This window comes from Psammomys obesus, unplaced genomic scaffold, assembly GCF_907164565.1.
Source record: "Psammomys obesus unplaced genomic scaffold, mPsaObe1.curated_primary_1811, whole genome shotgun sequence".
Taxonomy (NCBI): Eukaryota; Metazoa; Chordata; class Mammalia; order Rodentia; family Muridae; genus Psammomys; species Psammomys obesus.
In genome coordinates, this window is record NW_026591918.1 from 8,516,356 (window position 1) to 8,539,347 (window position 22,992).

The 22,992-nt window shown below is 50.2% G+C and overlaps 1 protein-coding gene across 1 annotated transcript; it reads right to left on the reverse strand.

Moving 5' to 3' along the window:
- Positions 1 to 5,027: 5,027 nt before the first annotated feature.
- On the reverse strand, positions 5,028 to 19,043 carry Itih1 (inter-alpha-trypsin inhibitor heavy chain 1). The gene is made up of 22 exons (XM_055612379.1): positions 18,885 to 19,043; positions 18,631 to 18,651; positions 18,189 to 18,355; positions 17,651 to 17,755; positions 17,172 to 17,334; positions 16,415 to 16,528; positions 14,159 to 14,284; positions 13,957 to 14,073; positions 13,167 to 13,335; positions 12,908 to 13,033; positions 11,902 to 12,083; positions 11,470 to 11,655; positions 10,361 to 10,500; positions 9,661 to 9,815; positions 9,560 to 9,574; positions 9,163 to 9,183; positions 8,808 to 8,888; positions 8,608 to 8,721; positions 6,834 to 7,035; positions 5,931 to 6,103; positions 5,456 to 5,567; positions 5,028 to 5,297 (listed from the first exon to the last, which is right to left on the reverse strand). The coding sequence occupies exons 1-22, from the start codon at positions 18,996 to 18,998 to the stop codon at positions 5,168 to 5,170; spliced, it is 2,733 nt and encodes a 910-aa protein (XP_055468354.1). The 5' UTR covers positions 18,999 to 19,043; the 3' UTR covers positions 5,028 to 5,167.
- Positions 19,044 to 22,992: the final 3,949 nt, after the last annotated feature.

Sequence of the window (22,992 nt, forward strand, 5' to 3'; positions counted from 1 at the left end):
TGCTAGGGACCCATGAACTGAACAGAGCTCCCTCTGGGATCTGACTCCAAATTGCTTTCCTGGGTTTACTCTCCCTGATAGTGTACCTGTCTTCTGATGCCTGTGTCATCTCCCACCTCTGCCAGCCTAAGGGCCTTGGCTCCCTCTTCCTTATTAGATAAAAGGTAGCTTTTAATAATAATTTAAAAAAATTTCAGCTCTGGATGGTTCTCAGACTGTCAAGATCTTGTCATGATGCCATTCACAGTGTGATAGCTTATTTCTTTTTCTTTTTAAATTATTTATTTAGTATGTATACAGTGTTCTGCCTGCCAGAAGAAGGCACCAGGTCTTATTATGGATGGTTGTGAGCCACCATGTGGTTGCTGGGAATTGAACTCAGGACCTCTGGAAGAGCAGCCAGTGCTCTTAACCTCTGAGCCATCTCTCCAGCCCAGCTTATTTTTTTCTTTCTTTTTTTTTTTTTTTTTTAAGATTTATTTCTTTATTTTACATATGAGTGCTTTATTTGCATGTACATCTGCATGACAGAAGAGGGCACCAGATCTTATTATAGATGGTTGTGAGCCACCTTGTGGTTGCCGGGAATTGAACTCAGGACCTCTGGAAGAGCAGGGGGTGCTCTTAACCTCTGAGCCATCTCTCCAGCCCAGCTTATTCCTTTTTTTTAAAGATAGGTTTTATTTTAATTACGTGTGTGTGTCCACTTGTCTGCGTGGGAGTGTGAGTGTACTTGCCTGTTCCTGACGTGGGTGCTAGGAGACAGACCAGGTCCTCTGCAAGAGCGGTGTAGGTTCTTTATCACTGAGCCGTTTCCCCAGTCCCAACAGGCTCTCTGGGAAGTGCATCCTGTCACTTTACACTGGACTTTGTGTGATCAAGTCTGACTGTCCCTTCCTGGATAGGACTGACTCTATTTTGCTCAGTCTTTGCCTAGGACCCTGCCAGGGTCTTTGTACTTCAGAAAATAACAGTCTCTCTGCATAAGGGCTGGGACCTCCTGAGCCACACCAGGGTCCTGGCAGCCTCTGGGCTCTTCTGGACAGGTGCCACATGCCCACCATGCCCTGACTTCTCTGCGCACCCTCCGTGTGCTGAGTGGAGTGGATCGACCCTGCCCACCTGAGGCCAGCTACCTTCTGGATGGTGCCACGCCCTCAGCTGAATGCCCTGGGCACGCCTGGCAGATGTGCAAAGAGAGATGGCTGAAAGCAGAACGCAGAGGTAGAGTAAGCTACAGAACGGCTACGCCTGAAGATTGGGATGCGGCAGGAGACATGAAGCAGTTATGAAGGAGCTACCAAGTCAGCACAAATGGGGGCATGACGGGGCTGCTGCTGAGACCTATCTGGGCAGCACCTGCCTGTCCTTAGAAACACCGACAGCTGAGGTAAAGGGAAGATCCTTCAAAACCAGGCCTCTCTCTTAGTGCTGGGGAGGTCCCACTCACGGGGCCATTTTCAGCACCTGCTAGCCACGAAGGGCTGTGGTTGAAGCAAGCCTGTTCCTCAGAGACTCCTTCTCGGCATCCACGGCTACCCAGGGAACCTTTTCCCTGCCTCTTCCGTCTGAGCCACTGCCTCCTTCCTAGACACTCTGGAGTTTGGGGAGAGTGACAACTCAAAATAGAAAATTTTATGGCTGCTTAAGAAGGATGGCCACGAATTTGAAGAAAACTAGAATGATGAAAAATTAGAATTATAAAGACCCCATTAGATCCCTAGGCTTGTCCCTGGGCCATTCCTCAGGAGGGGGCGATGAGCAGCCAGTTGACAGTCCTGCTTTCCCAGAATGCCTTTGGAGGTAAATTGAGCTCACTGTTGTGCAGTGAGTTGAAAGACTTGCTATTGAAGGACTCTGTGTTCCCCAACCTGCGGTAGCCTTTGAACTCAGCACGTACAATGGTTAACATTGTAAACTTGACAAGATCTGGGTTCACTGAAGAGACAAGTCTCTTGAGTTCCTTGACAAGGATTATCTAGCCAGATTAAGTTAGTTGGACAAGGAAGCCTCACATTAGATGTGGGTGTACCATTCCATGGGATGGGATCCTGGACCGAATAAAAAGGAAATGAGCACAAGAGCTCATTGCTTGCCGCTTCCTGACTCAGGTTCAATGTGACTTCCACCCCTACTCCTGCCGTCATACCTTCCCTGACTGGACTGTTTCGCTTTAACCTGCTAAAATAAACCCTTTGTGCTTTTGTCGGTGTGCTTTTTATCACAGAAACTGTTACGTGACAGGCTTTTCCTGAGGAGACACAACACACACACACATACATGCACACACGCACACACACACACAACCTACTCACTCCACATAGATAGGCCATGACAAACCAAAGAAAGGAGGCCACCTCAGGCCGACTTGGTGAAGCAATGAGTTTTATTGGGGTTATTACAGGAGTATGAGAGATGGGTTATTTATATGAGCAGAAAGTGCTCAAAGACAGCTGCACCAGCAAAGCAGCTTTGGTGGCAGCTCACCGAAGCTAGAGCCCTAGAGCACAGCCTGTAGGAAGTTCAGCAGGTCAGAGAGTGTCCTTTCCCAGTGGCTAGGCTGGTGTGAGCCTCTTCTGGGAAGTTCAGCTTGTCTCTGCTTCTTTCAGGCTGTTTGCCTTGCCTAAGAGGGACTCTAAGTAGTCTTTACTGTTTGTTTATTTATTATGGTGATTTAAATGAGAATGACCCCATAGGGCTCATATATTTGAATGCTTAATCTCAGGGAAATTGTTTGAGAAGGATTAAAAGGTATGTGTTAGAGGCAGTGTGTCTGTAGGGTGGGCTTTGATGTTTTAATAGCTCACATCAGGCCCGGTGTCTCATCTCTTCCTCTCTCTGCCTGCTGCCCATGGATCAGGATGTAAAGCTCTCAGGTACTGCTCCAACACCATGCCCGATTATTTCCATCTGCTATGATCATGAACTAGCCCTCTAAAGCTGTAAGAAAGCCTCCAATTCAATGTTTTCTTTTATAAGACTTGCCTTGGTGTCTCTTCACAGAAATAGAACAGTAGCTAAGACATATACTCTTGAAAAGAGAGGGCCATAGAAAATCTGATCAGTTTCAGGGACTTCCTGAGCTATTTTGAGTTGTCTTAATGAGCTCCCTGGCAGAATGAAGTGTTTCAATTTCAGAGGAATTGTTATACAACATTCAACTATGTGGGACTGTTTTTGAAGGCATAAAAGCTCCATGATTAAGATTGCTCCTGAGGCCTGTGTGGAGACCCTGCAAGGAGGCCCTGAGAAACCAGTCTGAAGGTCGAAGCCTCAGCTGCAAGGGATACGAAGGTGCCAAAACCGTGAGATGTCTACTGAGGAAATCTGCATTCATGGGGTAAGTCTGACTCAAAAGAGAGGCTGTGTGTGCTGCAGGCCATAGAGCTGGAGAGACATGGTTACTTAGACCCTTTAGCACCCAGATGATTCCATCTTGATGCCCAGGTGCTGAACATGTAGCTCCAGGATTTAGTGTTTTCCCTGATGAGTTTCAGTCTTACTTTGGCCCAGTCATTCCTGGCGATTACCTAATTCTCCCCCTGTGGAATGGGAGTGTTTATTTCTGTCAATAAATACTAGAAGTATATGGCTCATTTTTATTTTATAGGCGTTCAAAGTTAAGAGATTGCTTTGAGTCTCAGAAGAGACTTGGGACTTTTAAATTGTTTCAAAATGATTGAAGGCTATGGGGACTTTTGAAATTGGTCTGAGTGCATTTTGCATTAAGCTGGCCATGAGCCTATGAGAACAAAGGAGTGGAAGGTTATATCTTAAAAGTTATATGTTTGGGTGCCAGGCTGACAGGGGGTGAACTTTTGACAATTAATTCTGATTGTAAATCTAGAATCATTGACAAACCTCTAAGAATGCCTACGGTATACTACCTGGATTAGATTAATCTCTGAGTATGCCTATGAGGAATTATCCATACTAAGTTAATCTAGGTGGGAAGTCCCACTTTCAATTGGGTAGTACTATTTCACGGGCTGGGTTTCTCAACTGAATACAAAGGAAAACATGAGATGAGTCCATCTCATCACTTGGCTTTCTGATTGCGGATGCCACCCACTCCTACCATCATGCCTTCTCTGACGTGATGGATTGTGTCTCTTGGAACTGTAAGCCAAAGCAAATTTTCCTTCTTTAAAATTATTTTGTCACAGTAGTGAGCCCATAATAAAACATTCTATGTTACCCAAGAACAGGCTTTGTCTATTCTGGGCCCTAATGAGTTTTGTTTGTCGTGGGGACTGGACCTAAGATTAAAGAGAAAGAAGCAGAAACTCTCAACTAGAGTGGGAAGAGGCCCATATACCTTTACATGAAGGGAAAATAGCTCCCCCAATGGGGATGCATTGTCCTATGTTCTGTGACGTTTCATTTTAACAGAGTCGTAAGACCAAGTCAGAGAAAGGAGCCTTAACAGGACAACTCCAGACAGTATGAGGGGTGAAAGGGGTGCTGTTGAAAGGGCCCCTGAATCCCAGTTTTGCACAGTGGCTGTCTCTGTCTTCAGAATGTACCAGTCCGGCCCTCACCAGCTGCCATCCCTACAAGGAATTGTGATGAAGGAGAGCGTCCGAGGTGCCTGCTCCTGTAAGATTTCCTTGGGACCCCAAATCTACCTGCAAATCGTCTTTGTGTGTTTATGTTTGCCACGCACCTCATGGCTGCCTGGGAGAGTTAAACTGGATGGATGTGATGTGCTTGGTGCAGGACATCCAGGACAGCGTGGGTTGGGGACCCAGGTCTGCCATTTGTAAGTTGAGGGGACTTTCAACAGGTCACCTAGCCTCCGTTTCCCAGCTATTAGGGGTCTGCCCATAGGAAGCAGCTAGTTGGGGACGAGCCTCACTGCCCAAGCATCCCAGGGGATTCGGAGGTCTGGAGCCAGGCCGAGAAGAGGGCGCCATCAGTGCTGCTGCTGGTGGGCTTTCCTCCCACCCCTGCGTTCTGTGCCCATCGCTACGTCTGATGAGCTATCCCCCTGTTACCTTTCTCCCCGAAGGCGGCCAACTCTGCACTGGGCACAACCTCTCTTTAATGAAGCACAGGATGTCTTGACATAAGGGACCAGTATGCTCGGGAAGGTACAGTTAATCTGAAGCTCCTCTCCCTCTTCAGATGTGGCTCCAGGAAAGGACTGATGCGCTAGCTCGAAGGCTCAGAGGATATCAGGGACGATGTAGTCAGTGTGAACTCCATCAATCAGTCCTGCTCCATTGTTGTGGACAAACCAGCAAGACACTTGTGTCCCGTGTCTGGGGTCCTTGCTGTAGTCTTTTTGCAGGCCCCTGGAAGCAGACAAGATAGCTGGGGTTCCTCTTTAGACCTGGCAAAGCTGCACCTCCCAGGACGCCCCCCTCACCCATATGACAACAGGAGGACAGGGACTCATAATAGGGGACAAAGCGTAGGCAAGAGCAGAAGCGCTGGACAGCAACCGACTCACCTGGTAACTGTCAGTTGCCGATTCTTCACCACCATCGTGGCATCTGGTTTGGCAGGGTCAGAGCCTGGGCGGAGGTCAAATACTTCAAAGTCCAGGGGGTGGAAGAATTGCCCTGCAAAGATGCATAGAAGGCCAGGGTTACTGATGAAGAGAGAAGGCTGGGGAGCAAGAGCCTCATAGAGAGCTGGGATAGCACAAGTCTGGGGACCCACGGCCTGCCGCTTTTGCAGGGTCCCTGGAGGCCTCTGACCTTTCTGTGAATTGGGTGTTTCTCCCCCTCGCTTTCATTTTGTTTCACTCTGCATTTGATCGCCATTTCTAAGAGGGACAAGGCCCTCACTAGACAGCCAGTCTCTGAAGCTCTAAGTCTTAAATGATTAACTTGGAGACTGGCCTGTCACTGTGCTCTGGCACCCATGAGCACACATTGGCTCAGAGCACTAACGCACAGGTCTGCCTGCCTGGTCTGACATACCCAGCAGGCCCTGTGTTCGGGCTGACATCCGGAAGCTATCCAGCACATAGAAACCCAGAAAGTCCTGGTGGACGGCACTCCCCTTCCACGTTCTGTGCAGGACAATCTCAAAGGTAGCCCCTTCATCCACAGACAGCACCAGGTTCCTCTTCTTGCTGATGGTCACCATCACCCTGCAGGGCCAGGCAGAAGAGGATTTAGCAGCCTTCATCCTCTCGGACTCAGATATTACAACCTTCCCCGGTGGCCCTCACTCTGAGAGGTCTGCATGCTGTTTGTGCTCTCCCATATGTCTCTGTCCTGTATGGTTTAAAATGTACCAGACCCTGTGCCAAGTCCTCTATGTAAACTCAGTCACTCACTTTTGCTCTGACCCCGTGAAAGGACCAAGGTTCAGAGGGATTAAGTAACTTCCTAACATCCGGTAGCTAGAAATCACTGGGTATCTCAGTCTCGCTCCCAAGAATCCCACTCACTGCCTGAAACTTCCGTATGCTCTCAGAACACCTCTTCCTGGGGCCCGAGGAGTTGGTTGAATAAATGAATGAGTAAAAGGAAGGAACAGACATGACAGGTGCCAACAAAAGGAAGACCAGAGGACTCAGATTCAGGGCAGTAAGCAAGTAGCAGGGTTTCGGGGAAGGAGTGGCCTTTGTGCTAGCCTGGGGCCGGTTTGCTTGATTAAGATGGGAGTGGAATTCAAGGCTCCAGTTCCAAAGCTCATGCCCAGGATGGAGAAAACTAGCCAATGGGACAGGCCAAATCTGCATAGGCCCTTTGGGCATCAGTTGGTCACACTGCATGGAAAATGTGGCCTCTGAAGACCCAGGCAGCAGAGTTGGTAGAGCTTTGGGCCTTGACCCAGCGTGTCTCCTTCCTCCTGCCCAGGCCAGTCCTCGTTACCCATCCTTCTGCAGCACGGCCTGGTCCTTCCAGGAGAACACGGGCCCGCCAGAGCTGGGGTTTAGTGTGATGTTCTGAGGGGTCACTTCCAGCTGAAAGTCTGATGCAGGGTTTGAGATCCCCAGTCTCCCGAAGTATGTGCTCTCGTGCTGCCCAGGGCTGCCGGCCTTGCTTCCAATGAGCTGCCCGTTCACGGAGAAGCCTGTGGTGGGGTAAGGAGCTGTCCAGTCATGCCACATTTCCTTCCCAGGAGGTCCCCACATGCCACAGGCTATGTCACGGTCAGGTCCTGCTCCCAAGACCACCTGTGACTCCTCCATGCCTCCCTCCCACCCCACACTGTACCTACTAGATAGCATACACTTAACTTTCTCTTCTGGGCTCTGGCCCCCTGAGGACAGAGGTGGGCACCCTCCTTCTCACACTGGGACAGGCTCACAGGAGGTCTGGAAAGGCATTTGCTAGAGCCTGAACTGCCCCATCCTCACTGACCTTAATGGAGTCTCATGCTCCAAAACTGACAGTCTAAGAAAGTGATCTCCCAACCAGTCATGATGGCGCACGCCTTTAACCCCAGCACACCGGGAGGCAGAGACCGGGATCACTCTGAGGTCAAGCCCAGTCTGGTCTACAAAGCAAAGTCCAGGACAGCCAAAGCTGTCGAGAGAGAGAGAGAGAGAGAGAGAGAGAGAGAGAGGGAGAGAGAGAGAGAAAGCCCTGTCCTTACTGCATCCCCGCCCCTAGTGCTCAGCAGACATGCAGTTGGCTGACTGGATGAGGAGAAGGATGAGGGAGTTGGGAAAGCCTTCCCTACCATAACCCTGCAAGAGAGGTGCTTTGGGGCTGTGTGCAGCCATGTTTGTGAGGAGCAGCAAGACCTGTGTGATGTTCAGGCCTTGATATGAGACAGAAATGAGGGCTCCTTTTAACAAACAAATGCCCAACGATAGGAAGAGAGCAAGACCTGAGCATTATACTAAGTGTGAGTGTAACAGCATAGCCCAGTGCTTTGTATTTGATTGTCAACTAACTTGCTCCCCAAGCTCTGCTTGCTGTCTTTTACGACCGGTCACCCCAAAATGATGTTTGCAACCTTGCCTAAAAACTTATCCTTGTTTGACCAATAAAAAGCTGGCACATCTGGGCAGGGCAAATGTGGTAGGTGTGGCTAAGGTTCTTGGGCTTTGTGGACAGGAGAGGATCTTGGGAAGGAGAGAGTAGAGGAAGAGGAAGAAGGAAGAAGCATGTGGCCATGGGTTAGCCTGGGAGAAGCACATGCCGGCATGGATGGGGAAGGGGCCCAGATGGGAGAATAAGCAAGTATTTATGGAATTATGGATGGGAGGTAGCCTGGGATGGGGCTTGGAGGTAAAGGTAGTTTAGAGGGTTAATATCTACCCTGCCCCAGGTAAAATAAGGCTATTCTAAAATCTAGTAGGTGTCTGTGTCTTTTATTGATTGTGGTAGCAGGTAAGATATACTACTGTAATAATTATTAGTCCAATATCCTTAATATTCAGCAACATATTGGTACCACTAAAATAACAGCAACATATGAGGCTTCTCTGGCTATAGGTCCTGTGTGTTGTCTGCGCCATATGCTCATAACGTTAGTCAAGGAGGTGGAGTAGAGGAAGGCAAGAGGCGCCTGTCAAGTGGACAGTAAGCAAGGCAGTAAGCAGTGAAGGCTACCCCAATAGTTTCTGTTTAACTACGGAAGGTACGGAAGCACGGGCGCTTGCCGCACCTGGAGAGGGCACATTCCCTGCCATACCTGTGTTGGGGTCGTGCACCAGGCTCAGGACCACACCAGGCTCCTCATTGATGTTGAAGCACAGGCTGTCCTCTTTTTGGGGCACATAGATGATGAAGTGGGGATCGGTGTCCACTAGGAACACAGCATGTAGTCCGTTGATTGTGTGCCGGTCTGCTGGGGACCATGAGGGGAACCCTTCAGACCCTCTCAAGACTTACCTCCTGTCACGCGGTTTGGCAACTTTGAGTCTATTAGACTGCGGGCCGTGGGAGGAGGCTGTGTGGCTGACAGCACGAATGCTGGGGGTGAGAAGAATGGCTCTAAGAAAAGGGGCGGCCCAGCCTCCCAGAGCTGTGCACACACCGCTGGGCCTGCAGCTGGCCTGAGGCTACAGACAGCGGGGCCACTAAAGCGTCCCACCCTCTGGGCCTCTCAGGGGATGGGTACAAAAGTTTGGTCCTAGGAGATGACTTAGGTCAGTGATAACCAGGGTTTCGGTCAGAGCTCAGTGCTCAGCTGGCGGGCCCACAGGATAAGTGGTGGAAGGGAGTCCCCGAGATGGCTGCTACTCACTTCTTCTGGGTCCCACCATCTCTGCAGAAGGCAAGGAAAACAGTGTTACTCTGACGCGCACCCCCACCTCCGGGTCATGCAGCTCCCTCCACAAGCGTGCCTCAAGCCGAGAGAGGAACTGCTCTAGGCTCAGCCCTGCTAAGGTTGAGGGGCCTTCCGAGTGTCCCCCGCTTCCTCAGACACACACTGGGCAGAGGGACTTTATGGAGACCCTGAGGGAAGGCTGGGAAAGGGCCTAGCTGGCAAAGGCTCGTGAAGCATGAAGGGTGCATCCCTGAGCTCGTCATGAAGGCAGAAGGGCTTCTTTGGCAGAAGCCCAGGAGGGAGCCGGGGGCAGGGAAGTGTCACCTTCCAGCCGCTGGAAACCAGGGGCTAACCCAGCAGACGGAAAGCTCACCTAAGGGCTGAGCATCTGAAAGAAAGGGAAATGCAAAGAATTAGCCCCAGGAGGATTTTTGCAACAAGACCTCGCTGACCGCAGATGTTCTAGGCCTGTACCCTCTGGGGACTTGTCAATGATAGGCTCCAGCCCGTCCTGGTCCGTCAGGCCTCTGATGGTCATGGAGGTCAGCGGTGTTACGAACTGGTAGTCCAGTGACAGCTTCAGGATCTGGGATGACAGGTTGGCTCTCTCCTCCCCTCCCGTCTTCATCCTTTGCGAGAGACACAAGCTTGACTCTAAGACCTCTAGATGCCGGGTGGGTGTGCATTCCCTCCCTCAGCTTCCTGCTGTTTGTTCACTCTCTCACTCGTTCATCAAACAGTCGAACACTGACAGCACCCTCCCCGCACAATGGCTGTGGCCTCTGGGACCTCTCAAATGGCAGGGCTGAGGTGTGTGCCTGAGAGATACTCAGGGCACTTACCTGCTATGAGATCATGGAAACCTGCCTGTCTGAGCTTTGCCCTCCCATTAAGTAGAGGTGATGAAGAAACTGCCCACAGATGGTGAAGAATAAATGAGTGTCTAAACACAGCGGCCCCATAGCGAGTGGTGGCCTTCGCTGAGGGAGCTCAGTGAGGCAAATGGGCTTTCAGAATCCCCACCCACACGGAAGACCCACACTGTAAGCTCCGAGCAAAGTGGGGGGCCGGGGGGAGTACACTTGCTTCCTTCTCCACCCGCAGGCTGAGAACGGCCCTTCTCTGTCTATGAGGAACAGGGACTCCAGCGTGAAGTGCGGCTGTGGGGACCTACCGCTTAGCCAGCAGCTCCTGGATTGTGAGGTAGGCCCAGAGCCGCTCCACATGATTCTCTAGCATGTGGCCGCGCTCTCGGAGCAGTTTCTTCATCTCTTCCTCATCCACTAGGCAGGTTGCCTTGAATTCTTGCCTCTCCTGAGCATTAAAAGGGGAGCAATGCCATAAGCCATGACAGGACAAGCTCTGGATGGTGCCTAAGGCGTGGCAAGCACCCTCATCTACTCTCTGCATCTTCCAGTATCATCACTGCTCTGGAGCCTGCTGTCATTCATTCATTCCACAGATGCTGGCTAACCACCTCTTGTGAACCAGGCTTGGTCTAGGCCTAAGATTCAGTGGGACAGGATTCCCAGCTTTGTCCTCATGGAGTTTCTTTTTCTGTCAGAGGCCACCAAACACCTGCTGTTTCTGCTGTTCGCTTCTCCCGAGGGTCGCAGAGTTCCGGCTGAGCTGCCCTGGTCAGCTTGCCGAAGCATAGGCATGTGGCGGAGTTCCCAGCTACAGCACAGTCTTTCCCAGTGTGTTCCTTGTGCCAAGGCCTGCATCTGGCTTCTGTATGGATTATCCCATTTGTTACCCCCAACACATACACGCACTCTCAAGGGCAGTGCCATCTCCGAGGTGTAGGGAAAGTACCACCCAGAGAGCTTGACAGAGCAGGCTAGGACCCCTGTCCCCTCCAGCCTGAGCCCTAAGCCATCAACCTCACTGTGACCTGGAGGGTGCGCCAGGACGTACATGTAGCTGCATTCACTACACCATGATGCTGGGCCTGGCACACGGGGGTGTCCAGGAGCGAGACCTTGTGGGAAGCAGAGGCAGGCCTCCATTCTCCCATGCCTGGGCTTGTGGTGGGGGAGATGATGTTAGGAGTACTGAGTCATCCTTATAGGCCAAGAGATTACACTAATTAATGCCACGTTGGTTCCATTCCAGCCTGTCCAGTCCTCAGGCCTGGATATATTTGTCCTCCCCGGGGAGTAGGACACTACTGTGGGGAACAAGAGGCTCTTGGGATGGTCAGGGTGGGGGACAGACCATGTGAGTTTGGAGTGTCTAGGCACTGGCTAGTTTCTACACTCCCCCCCCCCATAGCTCATTTACCCCATGAGCCCGAACATCAGCCTTAAAGGTGCTCAGTTTGTGGTCAGCAATGCGCCCAGCCACCACGATCTCCGAGCCGTCGTAGTACTGTTTATGTCGGTGCTGTGTTAGAGCCAAGACCGCATCCTGGGGGTACTGCAGCTCCACGTCTGTCAGCAGGGGGTTGGCTACTTGATTGTAGAAACCCTGCCGGGGTAGGGAGTGTCATCTCAGACAGAGCCCCCAGGAACCTGAGCGGAAGTCTGCTAACAAAGCGGAATGTTGGTATCCCGCTTTAGAGGAGGAGTCTAGGCTCAAAGAGGGTTAAGTAACTGCTTAGGGTTATGTAGTTGATTTCAGCTCTGGATATCTGTCTTCTCTAGGCTGACAGGCAAATGGCCACCAAAGCCCCAGGGCGTGCTGCTGATGCTGTGTGGGAGGGATTGGGGACACCTGTAGCTGTTGGGTGGCATCATGGTCCTCATAAATTCTCTGGGCCCATCCGTTGTTCTCCATGGACATGACCTCCAGGAAGTTGAAGTCCAGGTCGTGGCCAAAGCCGAGGTTGTAGAGTGGGAACCGGCCCTGGATAGCGTTCCGCACATTCCTGAGGATCTGGGAACGGTCTGTCTCTCCTGCAGCCACACATCCAGGCAGTGTTGGGAGGGCCCTAGAAGCCTTTGGAGAACACTTCCCAGGAGCCAAGGTTCCCATCCCAGATCAACTCCAGGCCCCCTTAACAACTGGGGCTACCGCAGGGCAACGGCCGGAAGCAGCTGACTGAAGGCCCTGCCCAGCCATGTGGACCATCACAGGCAGATCTGAGTGTGTTCCACACTGTCTCATGGCTCTTTGCCATGGCCTGTGAGGCCCTGCCAGCCCTCTCCCTCTCACGTGGCCTCGTTCTGCACATATCCCCTTTACTGGGCAGGCCCGCCAGGATCCCTTCCTGCTCCCTTCGCTTCCTTCCAGCTCAGGGTTTACTTCTTCCAAGAGGCCTTCCCAGGCCTCACTGGGCCAGGTGCCCCTTGTCAGAGGTTCCACAGTGCAGTGGCACCCTGCTCTCCTAGCGTCTGTGCTAGAGATTCCTTACACCAGGTCAGCTTGTGGGCAGAGAAATGTGTCATTCTCTTGGTATCTCTTGTCCTGGGCTTGGCACGAAGTAGGTACTGAATAAGTGGCTTATGAAACTTAACCCACAAGTCCCACCCATCCTTCAGGCCCCTAAGCATCCTAGCTTCATACAGGAGCAATTGCTGTTACCAGCTCACAGGACAGAGGCACACCTTGTAGCTCCCACCAACTTTTCCCACAGACTTTGTGGTCTGAACAGTTTTCAGACCAGCACTCGACTTTCTGCCCCAGTGGCCTCTCCAACAGATGAATTTCCGGCACCAGCTTGGTCATGTCTAGGAGTGAGGAAATCACCACCTCCCAGGGAAGCCCCTGAGGCACTCACCCTCAGTGGGCTCTCCATCTGTCAACATGATGAGAATTGAGGCTGGGCTGCTGAGTTCTGCGTGGCTTCCTTGAGCTTTGTTTAAGATATCAATTCCTCGGAGCAGGCCTCCATTCAGGTTTGTGGCTATCAAGGAGAAAAATTAACATAATATAATATAAGATAAAAATGAGATAATTATATTATAAAGGACCAATGTTCATTCATGTTCCAAGGAAATGGAAGTGATGCCAGGGTGTTCTGAGGCCCCGTCCCTTACCTCCAGCCAGTGAAAATCGTCGCACAAAGTCTTGAGCTGCTTGCAGATTGGCCTTAGACGCGGGTACTAATGAGCCCTTCCATGATTGCACTTGAGACCCAAAGAGGACCAAGTCAAAGTTGTCCACAGGCTTCATGTCCCCCAGGATCTTAAGGAGTGCTTCCTTGGTCTGCAAGGACAGGAAGTCAGAGGAAGCACATCTCTGCTGGATGGCAGAAGGAGAGCTCTTTCCTGGAACCCAGGTAGCCACTGTGGAAATCCACAGTGGACGAGCAGAGAGGAGAGTCAGATAATCCCTGAGAAAGCAGCATCCTGCTGGGACTTGGAGTGTATGAGGGGCACAGAGAAGGTGAAAAGCGACTAGTAGTTTGGGTGTATCGAGGGTAATTAAAGAGATGCCCCCCCATCTCCTACCAGAGCTGTTTCTCTAGAACCTGACTTGTGCAGCCATGGCTTCACTGGCCACTGGGTAGAGCACTGACAGCTCTAAGGTACCAGCCCATAGATCATTTATCACTCCCAGCATTTTCAGGGCACAGGCTTTGTCTACTGGGCATTTCTCCATGGGAAACTCCATGACCCTCTGCTTCAAAACTGAGGAGAAAAGCTGTGCTCACCTGCAGTGGCACAGTGAGGAAACTGGCTGATTGGAGAGTAGGGGTTTCCAGCTGCAACTCCTTGTGCCTGCCCTTCTACACAAGCCCCAAGACGCTGTGGAGCCAAACCTTCATGTGGTGAGGGCAAGCCAGGAAAGCTCCTCCTGGGTGAGCTGCTCAAGGCCGCCATTTACCTGCCTCACTTTCTGGCCTTCCATGGAGCCACTGATGTCAATCACAAAAACCAGGTTCTTGCTCATGTTGGTCAGGTTTTTTGGGGCGAAGAAATGTGTAAAGTAGTTGTTGGCCACCTGGAACAGAAGTGAGCCAGAGAAGCCTCTCTCGCTAGTGCCTTTCCCTGCCCTCTAAGGCTTGTGCCGGGAGCCTTAGGCTTACCAGGAGGTCACAGAGCTTGTCTCGATTGACGTCGTAGGTCACCTTGAAGACTCCGTTCAGCAAGGACGTAGAGCATGCAGGGCAGGACTGTTGCTGGCTCACAGTGGGGCGGAAGAGCACGTGACCCTGAAAGCAAAGGTGTGAGGCACCAGGGGTCTGCAGAGCTGCAAGTAGGATGTTTGCAAAACAACGTAAGGTCTGTGTGTACATGTTTGCATGGTGTATGTGAATGTGCATGTACACCCGGATGTGTTTACCTAGGCATAGGAATGAGCCCACGGGGCCACTCATCTAGGTTTTGAGCATGTAAACTTGTCTGTGGTAAGCGAAAAGTCCTGATCCTTTGCGTTTGTGTTTCTGAATTGTTGGTATTTCTGTGATAACCACCAGCATTTAGGGTGTAACACAGGAGAGGAAAGTAGCAGTATGACAGTGTAAAAGATACCGGTCATCTCAAACTGGAGTTAAGGCTCTGAGCCGTTATGATAGCGATGCCGTTGATGCCATGATCCTAGCATTCAAGTGGCTGATCTCCAGTTCAAGGCCAGTCTGGGCTACATAGTGACCCAGTGGATACTGTCTTTAAAAACAAAAAGTAGGACTACGATACTGTGCATGAAAAAAAAAAATCCTCACCTCACTCAATTGGTTGGCAAAAAGCAGAGAGCAGACAGAAGGGTTGGTATCACCATTCATAGAAGCTAAAGGCGATTCACCGCTTTCTCTACTTCTGTACTTTCCACATTTTCTTTAAAGGATTTTTAAGGTTAACTAGCTTGTTATAATAAGATTTGTTCATCTTTTAAAATAGAAAGACTTGACAATGACCATTAGACATGGGACTCATCCCTGACCCTCTCAAAAACAAGCACGCACTCTAACATTTGGAGGTGTCTGGCTTTTGAATGGTTTTCTGTGTTTAGGGAGTGGTTAATCAGACAAGACGCTTGCTGAAAAGCTTGAATGCTGATTTTGAACCCACTGATAAGTGGAAGAAGAGAACTGATTCAGCAGAGCTGTTCTTGTACCTCCAAACACATACTGTGGCATGTTTGCATGCAAAAAGGTAATTATTAATAAGAATGTTAGATAATGAAAATAAAAGGTACCCTGATGAATTGTAAAAGACACTATTTTCAGCGACTTATGGAGTCACTGTGCAAAGGATGTGAGGCCTTAGTTAAGGCCAGTTGGGAGGCAGGGTGTTTGCTAGGCTGTCTGCCCATGTGCTACATTCCTTCAGGACCTATAATGGATCGAGAAGGGGGCTTCTGGGGATTATGGGTGGCAAGTGAAAAGTCCCTGAAGAGATCACAGACCTTCCCAAATTTGTGTTTCCAAGAAAACTAAAGCTAAGGGTTCTAGCCACACAACACCTGACGTTGGTTTATGAGTCTGAATACTCTTCCAAGGGTAGAGTGTAGGCAAAAAGGTAACTGGTACAAGTTGTCAAGAGACATCCAGTGTGGCGAGACTAGTTCTTTCCTACCTCAGTGTCAGGCTTCGCCAAAGCGCTCTCAGAAACAGGAGAGTAGAACACGTCTGAGATTCCAGCTGGATACGTCTGCCTGTTATAGTTCAGTATGGGCTGGCTCGCTGAAAGACTCATATAGTGAAGTCTTGGTCCCTGATACAAGCAGTGCTCTGAGGAAGGACTTTGGGGAAGTGACTGGATCATGATCCGTGGACTAGTCCAGAACGTGAACCGACCACCCAGAGTGGTGGGACACATGTGTAATCCCAGTATATGGTAGGGTGAGCCAGGAGGATTGTATGTTTAAGGACAGCCTAGGCTGCCTGATCAGATCCTGCAACACTAAAACAGAACAAAACTGAAAAATAGACTCCTGGTCTGTGGTAGAACCGAGAAAAGTGAGGCTAGGTTAGAACTTGGTCATTGGGGGGTACCTTTGAAAGTTATCTTCCCATGGCCTTTGGGTCTCTCTCTCTCTCTCCATAAGGTGAGCAGTCTATTCCTACACATATTTCTGCCATGATGTTCCCTCACCATGTCCCAGAAACAGTGGCACAAGCTGCCACATGAATTGAGACCTCAGAAGCCATGAGCCAAAATGACTCCCTCTTCCTTGAAACTGTTCCTCTCAGGTTTTTGCCACAGTTGATGGAAAGTCTGGCTAAGAATTAATCATGACAGCCTAGTGACTCTGCCCCATCCTGTGCCCAGCCTGGAAGTTTCATAAAGGGTGGGATGAGCTGAGAAGTCTCTGAGGCCCAGCCCCCTGCCACTACACATACCTTTTTCCCTGAGAAAGACTTCTTGATGGTTTGAGCAGCCAGTTCCTTGCTGAGGAAGGAGGCCTGAGCATCCAGCTTGCTGATCCCCTGGGGCTCAAAGATGTCCACATCGATCTGCACCATGGAAGCCAGTTTTGTACTAAAGACCATTTGGGTTAGCACCAGTTTCAGCCAAGAGTCCTGTGGACCTGCCTTCCTACCGTGTGCAACCCCCACCAAGCCCTTAGAGAAACACCAACTGAAAGATGTGTGTGCCTGAACTTTTCAACTTGGCCCCTCAAGCTGCTTTACACATAACTGGGTCTTCAGTGTTTTGTTTGTTTGTTTTCTTTTTGTTTTTGTTTTGTAATATGGTGGCAGTCCTGGGAAATGCAGGAATGCATTTAGCAGAGACGTAAACTGGGGGTTCATGGATGAGGAGAAATCTGGGAAATTCAGGGAGCTTCCTGCCCAGGAAGAACCCAAAGGAACCCACCCTGATGAGTCAATCTTATCTCTTATGTTTTCAGGCCTGGGGTAATACATGGAGAAGGCTGAACCAGTGCTGGGATTTGGGGGGGGGGTTAGAGAGACAGAGACAAAGACACACACAGAGAGAAAGACAGAGTGACAAGCAGACAGAGATGGAGAGAGAGGGAGAGAGACAGAGACAGAGACAGAGAAAGCGACAGAGACACACAGAAAGGCAGAGACACAGAGAGAGAAAGTGAGAGAGAGAGGAGGGGAGAGGAGTCCTGCCCAGGGACCTGAAAACTACCTCAAAATGATGCACCAGCTGCTTGGGCTTGACTTTGATGACGATGTCATACTGCATGAGTCTCCGCTTTAGCACCTCCTCATAGGTGAGCTGAAATGTGGCCTTGCTCCGGGCTCCAATGTTGATGTGGATGGTGAACTGCTCCATATTTCTGCCTGAGGCCCTGGACATGTGGTGACAGTGTGCAGCAAAGGTGACATATGCATCTTTGACACCTACGGCATGTTCCCCAGAACCAGCTTCTCTTATTTTCAGGCTGTCCCCAAGATTATCTCAACTGGATAGTCAAGGCCAAAGCTCAAGGATGATGCCTCCCTCTCCACAAGACAGATAAAGACCAAGTGTGCCCCAGCCTTGCCACAGATGCCAGATTAGACGGGTTTATTCAGGCTTCCACCCTCCTGGAGATGCCCCTGGCTCCATGCCGGCCTGGCAGAAGGGCAGCCCTGGAGGCCTGGCTACCGAAGCCTGGCACGTACCTGACAAGGCCGGCACTCTCCCCTGAGATGGCCGCTTTCCGATACTGCTTCCACGCACTCGCTTTGTCCTTTATGTCCCCAACATACGCGCTCCCATCTGCTGTGCTGCATGAAAGGGAAGAGCCCTCAGTGGTGGTGGCCCTCCTTCACCCAGGTGGCCCTGCCTCGCTTGCCCTTTGCATTCAGTGTGCTGGGCCGAAGACCCTGTCCACATAACTCCTTTGCAAAGCGGATCTCTACTGTCTGCTGCTTTTATTGTCCACTGCTCAGAGAGCTCATGGGAAATCCTTGGTGCCAGAGGCGACAGGACCTGCTGGCTCTGCTCTAAGTCAAAACTTTTGCAAACAAGCAGCCAGAAGCCCGACTTTTCTGTGTGTAGGGGGGGAGCTGAGGACTCTGATGGACCTCTTTCCTCCTGTCCCTGTAAGCTGGGGCTGTCCAGGACCAGAACTGAGGTCCGGCCACTCTGGACTCAGGCTGAACGAGGGAACAGACAGAATGGAGTACAGCGTAGGAGTGAGGCAGGGCATGCACACACATGGCGAAGTCACTGATGAAGGCTGTCTTGGGGATTTCCACATCAAAGGCCACCTCCCTGGCTTCGTCAGCACTGTTGACCACTTGGCTGGTGATGACATAGTGGGCGAAGCGAGAGGTGACTTTACAATTGACTTTCAAGCTCCTGATGGACACACCATCAACTGTCTGGAGTTAAAAAGAAAAAGAAAAAGAAAAGAAAGAACAAAATTGGGAGATCCTTCCCACTGCAGAGCAAGGTTCCCAGATTCCAGAAGAGTATACCAGACCTCCCAAGAAGACTCCTGTCTTCCCTGGAGACATGAGGTGAGGTGTGGACAATGTCACATTTCAGGTGATGGGAGCCCCCTGCCTATGGCGCCGACAGAAGTATACAGGAGTGGGAGAAACCGGCCTGCACTAAGGACCCCATCTCAGAACCCCTTATCAAGACTTTCACTCACTGTGTCCACGGCCTGTCGCTTCTGCAAAACAAAATCAAGACTGAGTGTGAGTGGTGACTCTCTAAAGGGTGGGAATGGGGTCTGTGTTTGCAACTCCTCCACCACCCTGCTGCTGCTTGGAGGCTACTTCTTCAGGCAGAAATGATGGGGTGGGCGGGGGTGGCCCAGGTCCCTGATGTAGGATCTCCTGCAGCTCCAGGGGCCCTGCCGTGCAGGCACAGCATCTGTCTCTGCTGAAGGGCTTAGTCACATACCTCGTTGCCCCTGGGTCTGCCTGTGGCCAAGCCCAAAGCAGGCATGGCCCACAGAGTGAGGAGGGACACCAGGCACACGCACAGCAGCACCCGAAGTCCTACGGCGCCGTCCATGGTCTCTGGGCTCTCGATTCCCTGTCCCTTTCCTCAGACCATTGGTGGATTCTGTGCTGCACAAACATAGATTAAACATTAGACAAGGCAGAGGCAAATAGCAGGATTTAGGGAATCAAAACTTGGCAGTGAGCTAGGTTTGTGGCTCATTGGTAGATAGCTTGTTTAGCACGCTCAAAGCTCTGGATTTAATTCCCAGCACAAATGTGTGTAGATGTATATATACATATGACAAAGAAAAATAAATGTGCTAAGTGAAGTTGATGAAAACGGATTTCAGGGTCAGGGAGATGGCTCAGCAGGTAGAGGAACTTACCACCAAGCAAGTCTGATGACCTGAGTTTGAACCCTAGAACCCACACGGATGGAGGAAAGAACTAAGTCCCTGAAGCTGTCCTCTGACCTGCACATGTTTGTTGCACACACACACACACACACACACACACACACACACACACACACGTGTGTGTGCACACACACACCTATAGTTCTACCACTAGGGAGGAGGGAAACCAGCCTGTGCTATATAAGACCTTGAAATAAACACGGACGGGGGAAGGTGCTGAGAGGTGGGTCCGCAGCGCAGTTTGCTGCCTTTCCAGCACCTGGCTGGCTGGTTTTCAGTCCCCTATACATACACAGGGGGTCACCAGCCTCTTCTGGTTTCTGTGGGTACTGGGCACATGGCATAGGTTCACACATACACATCAGGAAAACAAATAACTTTTAAAATATGGCACGAAGTCAGGCGTGGTGGCGCACACCTGTAACCCCAGCACTCGGAGGCAGAGGCAGGCAGATCTCTGTGAGTTTGAGGCCAGCCTGGTCCACAAAGTGAGCCCAGGACAGCCAAGGCTACACAGAGAAACCCTGTCTTGAAAAAAACAAAAAAAATTAAAAAATTAAAAAAAAATGGCACTGAATGCTTTCTTCTTGTGGGGCAGGCCACTCATGGTTGTGGGAAGTCCCTGCCAGTGTCCAGATTGCTCCTGTGTTGTATATCTGTGCTCAGTCAGGAAGGATGATGGAGCCCTCAAATGCTTCACCTCCTGGCGCTAGCACCAGGCAACACCAATTTCATACAGTTGACATTTGGCGAAAGGTCACAGATAAAATAGGATTTCTAAGCTTAATGAAGCTTTTCGTCCAAAATTCTTCAATGACAACCAACTTTTCAGTCACACTTTGGCCACGGATAAGGTCGGCATTTTAGAATGTGCCGTGACACCTAGTTACATGTTTGGTTCTGATCGTGGCTGTTAGGCCCAGCAAGAGCCTAAATATAAGAAGGTATGAAGAGAACTCAGGAAACTAATCATCCATCAATGCAAAAACGCAAGAGATTCCTCTTGACCATTGCGCAATGGGGTCACCCCTGCTGGTCAGCTAGGAGTGGCACCGGGAGACAAAGACCTTAGGTTTTTAAAAGAGACAAGGCGGGAATCTCCTGGGGTTGACTTCTTGGCAATTTAGGATTGGATGAAATGTTTAACTTTTAAAATAATTGGTTAGTTCTGGTCACCCTTAGGTCCAGTCAGCCCTGTCGTAAATATCTGATTTTCAAGTCAGTTTGGAATTTCCTGCCATCCACAGTTAAATGTGGGAGGGTGATTAACTCATCCCATGTCTGTTCTGAGGAGTGGGGGTTACAGGCTTTGGATCAAAGGTCAGGAGAAGGATTGGGGCCATTTGGCCCAGTTTCCAAACAAAGCCCATCTCACCGGCACCAGCCAGTGATTTTTTTTCCATTTAGTAGAGATCTCTGCTTGTTCTCTTCCTTATCTCTGCCCTCACAGATGGCTAATGTCAGGAACTTTTATATTCCTCGGCTCTCTGGAGAAGCACTAAGAGGCTTTAATTAACATGAGCCTAAAACTTGAAAATATAAGTTATAAGGCAATTAAAAGAAACATAGGTTACAAAGTTAGTCTGATTCTTTCAGTGGCCGTGCTGGTAATAGTTCTGTGCAGGAAGCCTGGGGAAGGCACAGCAGCTGACCCATGCTCCAGGCTTATTGCACTGTCTTTCTGGATCTTCTTGCCAGATTTGGAAAGAAAAACAGAAGTTGGCTTTGTCTGCTCCCACCAGGCCATGGTGCTGTCATCAGGGAAGACACAAATGGCGGCATCTTTTTACAATCAAGGCCTCTGGACTCCTGAAGCAGTTTTCTTTATTGTCCGAGTTCTATTCATGTGTCTCCGGGACATCCATACTTGACCTTGTACCTCAGGTTCTAAAGTTCATCATGTAATGAAAGGCATACCCCCTGAGATACAAAGCAGGGAAGGCAGAGTGAAGGGTCCAAAGGGGAGAGTCCCCAGAGACCTGGCTTGTCTAACAGGCTGCTCAGCTTTTATGCACAAGCCCTCCCTGTCCCCAGCAAGTCACAATACACTGGACAGCTGTGGTCATTTGGTAGGTCACTCTACGACCTGGGTTGGGATGTGACCCTGATGAGATGAAGGGGACCTCACAGATCTGTTTGCTTATCCTGGACTTTGTCTCACAGAGGCAGCTTCTGGGAAAAGGGTATTGTACTTAGGCCAGGTGACCTTCTGACCTGTTTTATGCCTTTGTGGAAGATTGGATAGGTCACCATGCTCCTGTAAATTTGAGGGTCTGTTTATTCCTTTACTATCACAAAAAGAGCCTGTGGTGGGCTGGGAACAATGCTAGGAGTTGGGATACTACCATGATGAAACTTGGGTGCTCTGATGTGCTGAGAGAGATTATGCCATGGGATGGAGGAGTGAAACAAACCAATAAAAGCAGTGGATCTTGGGAGGTGGGAGGAGGCTGAAGAGGCCTAGAGATCTGTGACATTGGGAAGGGTGGAACTCATCTCCATGGGAGTCAGAAGGTGTCTGGGGTAAGAGTGACATTTGGAAAGGTGAAAATGGGAAAGGAGGACCAAAGGGACTTTGGCAAGTGATCTAGAAGCAGCTGAAACAGGTGTGCTCTAGTTTCAGTCTGTTGATATTACAAACGTCAAGGCTAAAAGTAGCTTAGGGGGTGGGAGGGTTTATTTCAGCTTATAGGTTACAAACCATCACTAGGACTAAGCAGGTGAGGAAAGTCAGGGCAGGAACTTAAGCAGAAACCATGAATGAATGCTGCTTGAGGACTCACTCACTTACACACACTTAGTTGGTTTGCTTTTATAGCCCAAGATCACCTGCCCAAGGAATGGTGCCTCTCACAGTGGGCTGGGATTGCTACGTCAATCAATGGTCAAGACAGTATCCTACAGACATGCGCACAAGTCAATCTGCTCTGGGCAATCCATCAATGAGACCCTTCCCAGGGGACTCTAGGCTGGGTCAAGTTGACAGTTCAAGTTAACTAGGACAAAGCATCTGAAGACTCTTAGCTTTGGGGGTAGAAAACATCGAAGTGTCCAGTACTGGAATATTGAGAGCTCAGTACTATAGTACATACCTGCAGTCCCAGCTACTGAGGCAGAGGAATTGGTTGAACTCAAGAGTTCAGGGAAGCTTCTGAAGACTTGGCCATTGAGAGATGGCTGATGCCAAATCCAGTTCATAGAAGGAGCTAGGACCATGTTTATTTGGCTTCAGTGATGGCAGGTGACAGAAAATATGAGGTGATCTAACAATGACTAGTGCTTGCCTAGCATGCTTTTCAACATCTTGTCTGTCCCATTTCTTCACTGTTCCCAGCTACCCCCAGGGGTTAGGTGTTGTTATGCTCCCGTGTTTAGGATGAAGAGTGTAATTGGCCCAGTCATGGACATGGGAAGAGGAGATAGGCTGGAAGCAGGTGAGGACTAAGCCTGAGGGCCTGGGAGGGTGGGCGCCTCACACTCCTGATGCTGTGCCTTTTGTGTCATGATGAACTCGACCCTCAGATTGTGAGCCAAAGGCAATCCTTTTCTTAAGTTGATTCTCCTCAACAGGAAACATAACTAATACAACTGAAGGTGCAGCTCAGTTGTAGAGCATTTGCCTGGCAGGTAAGAGGCCCTCGGTCGAAT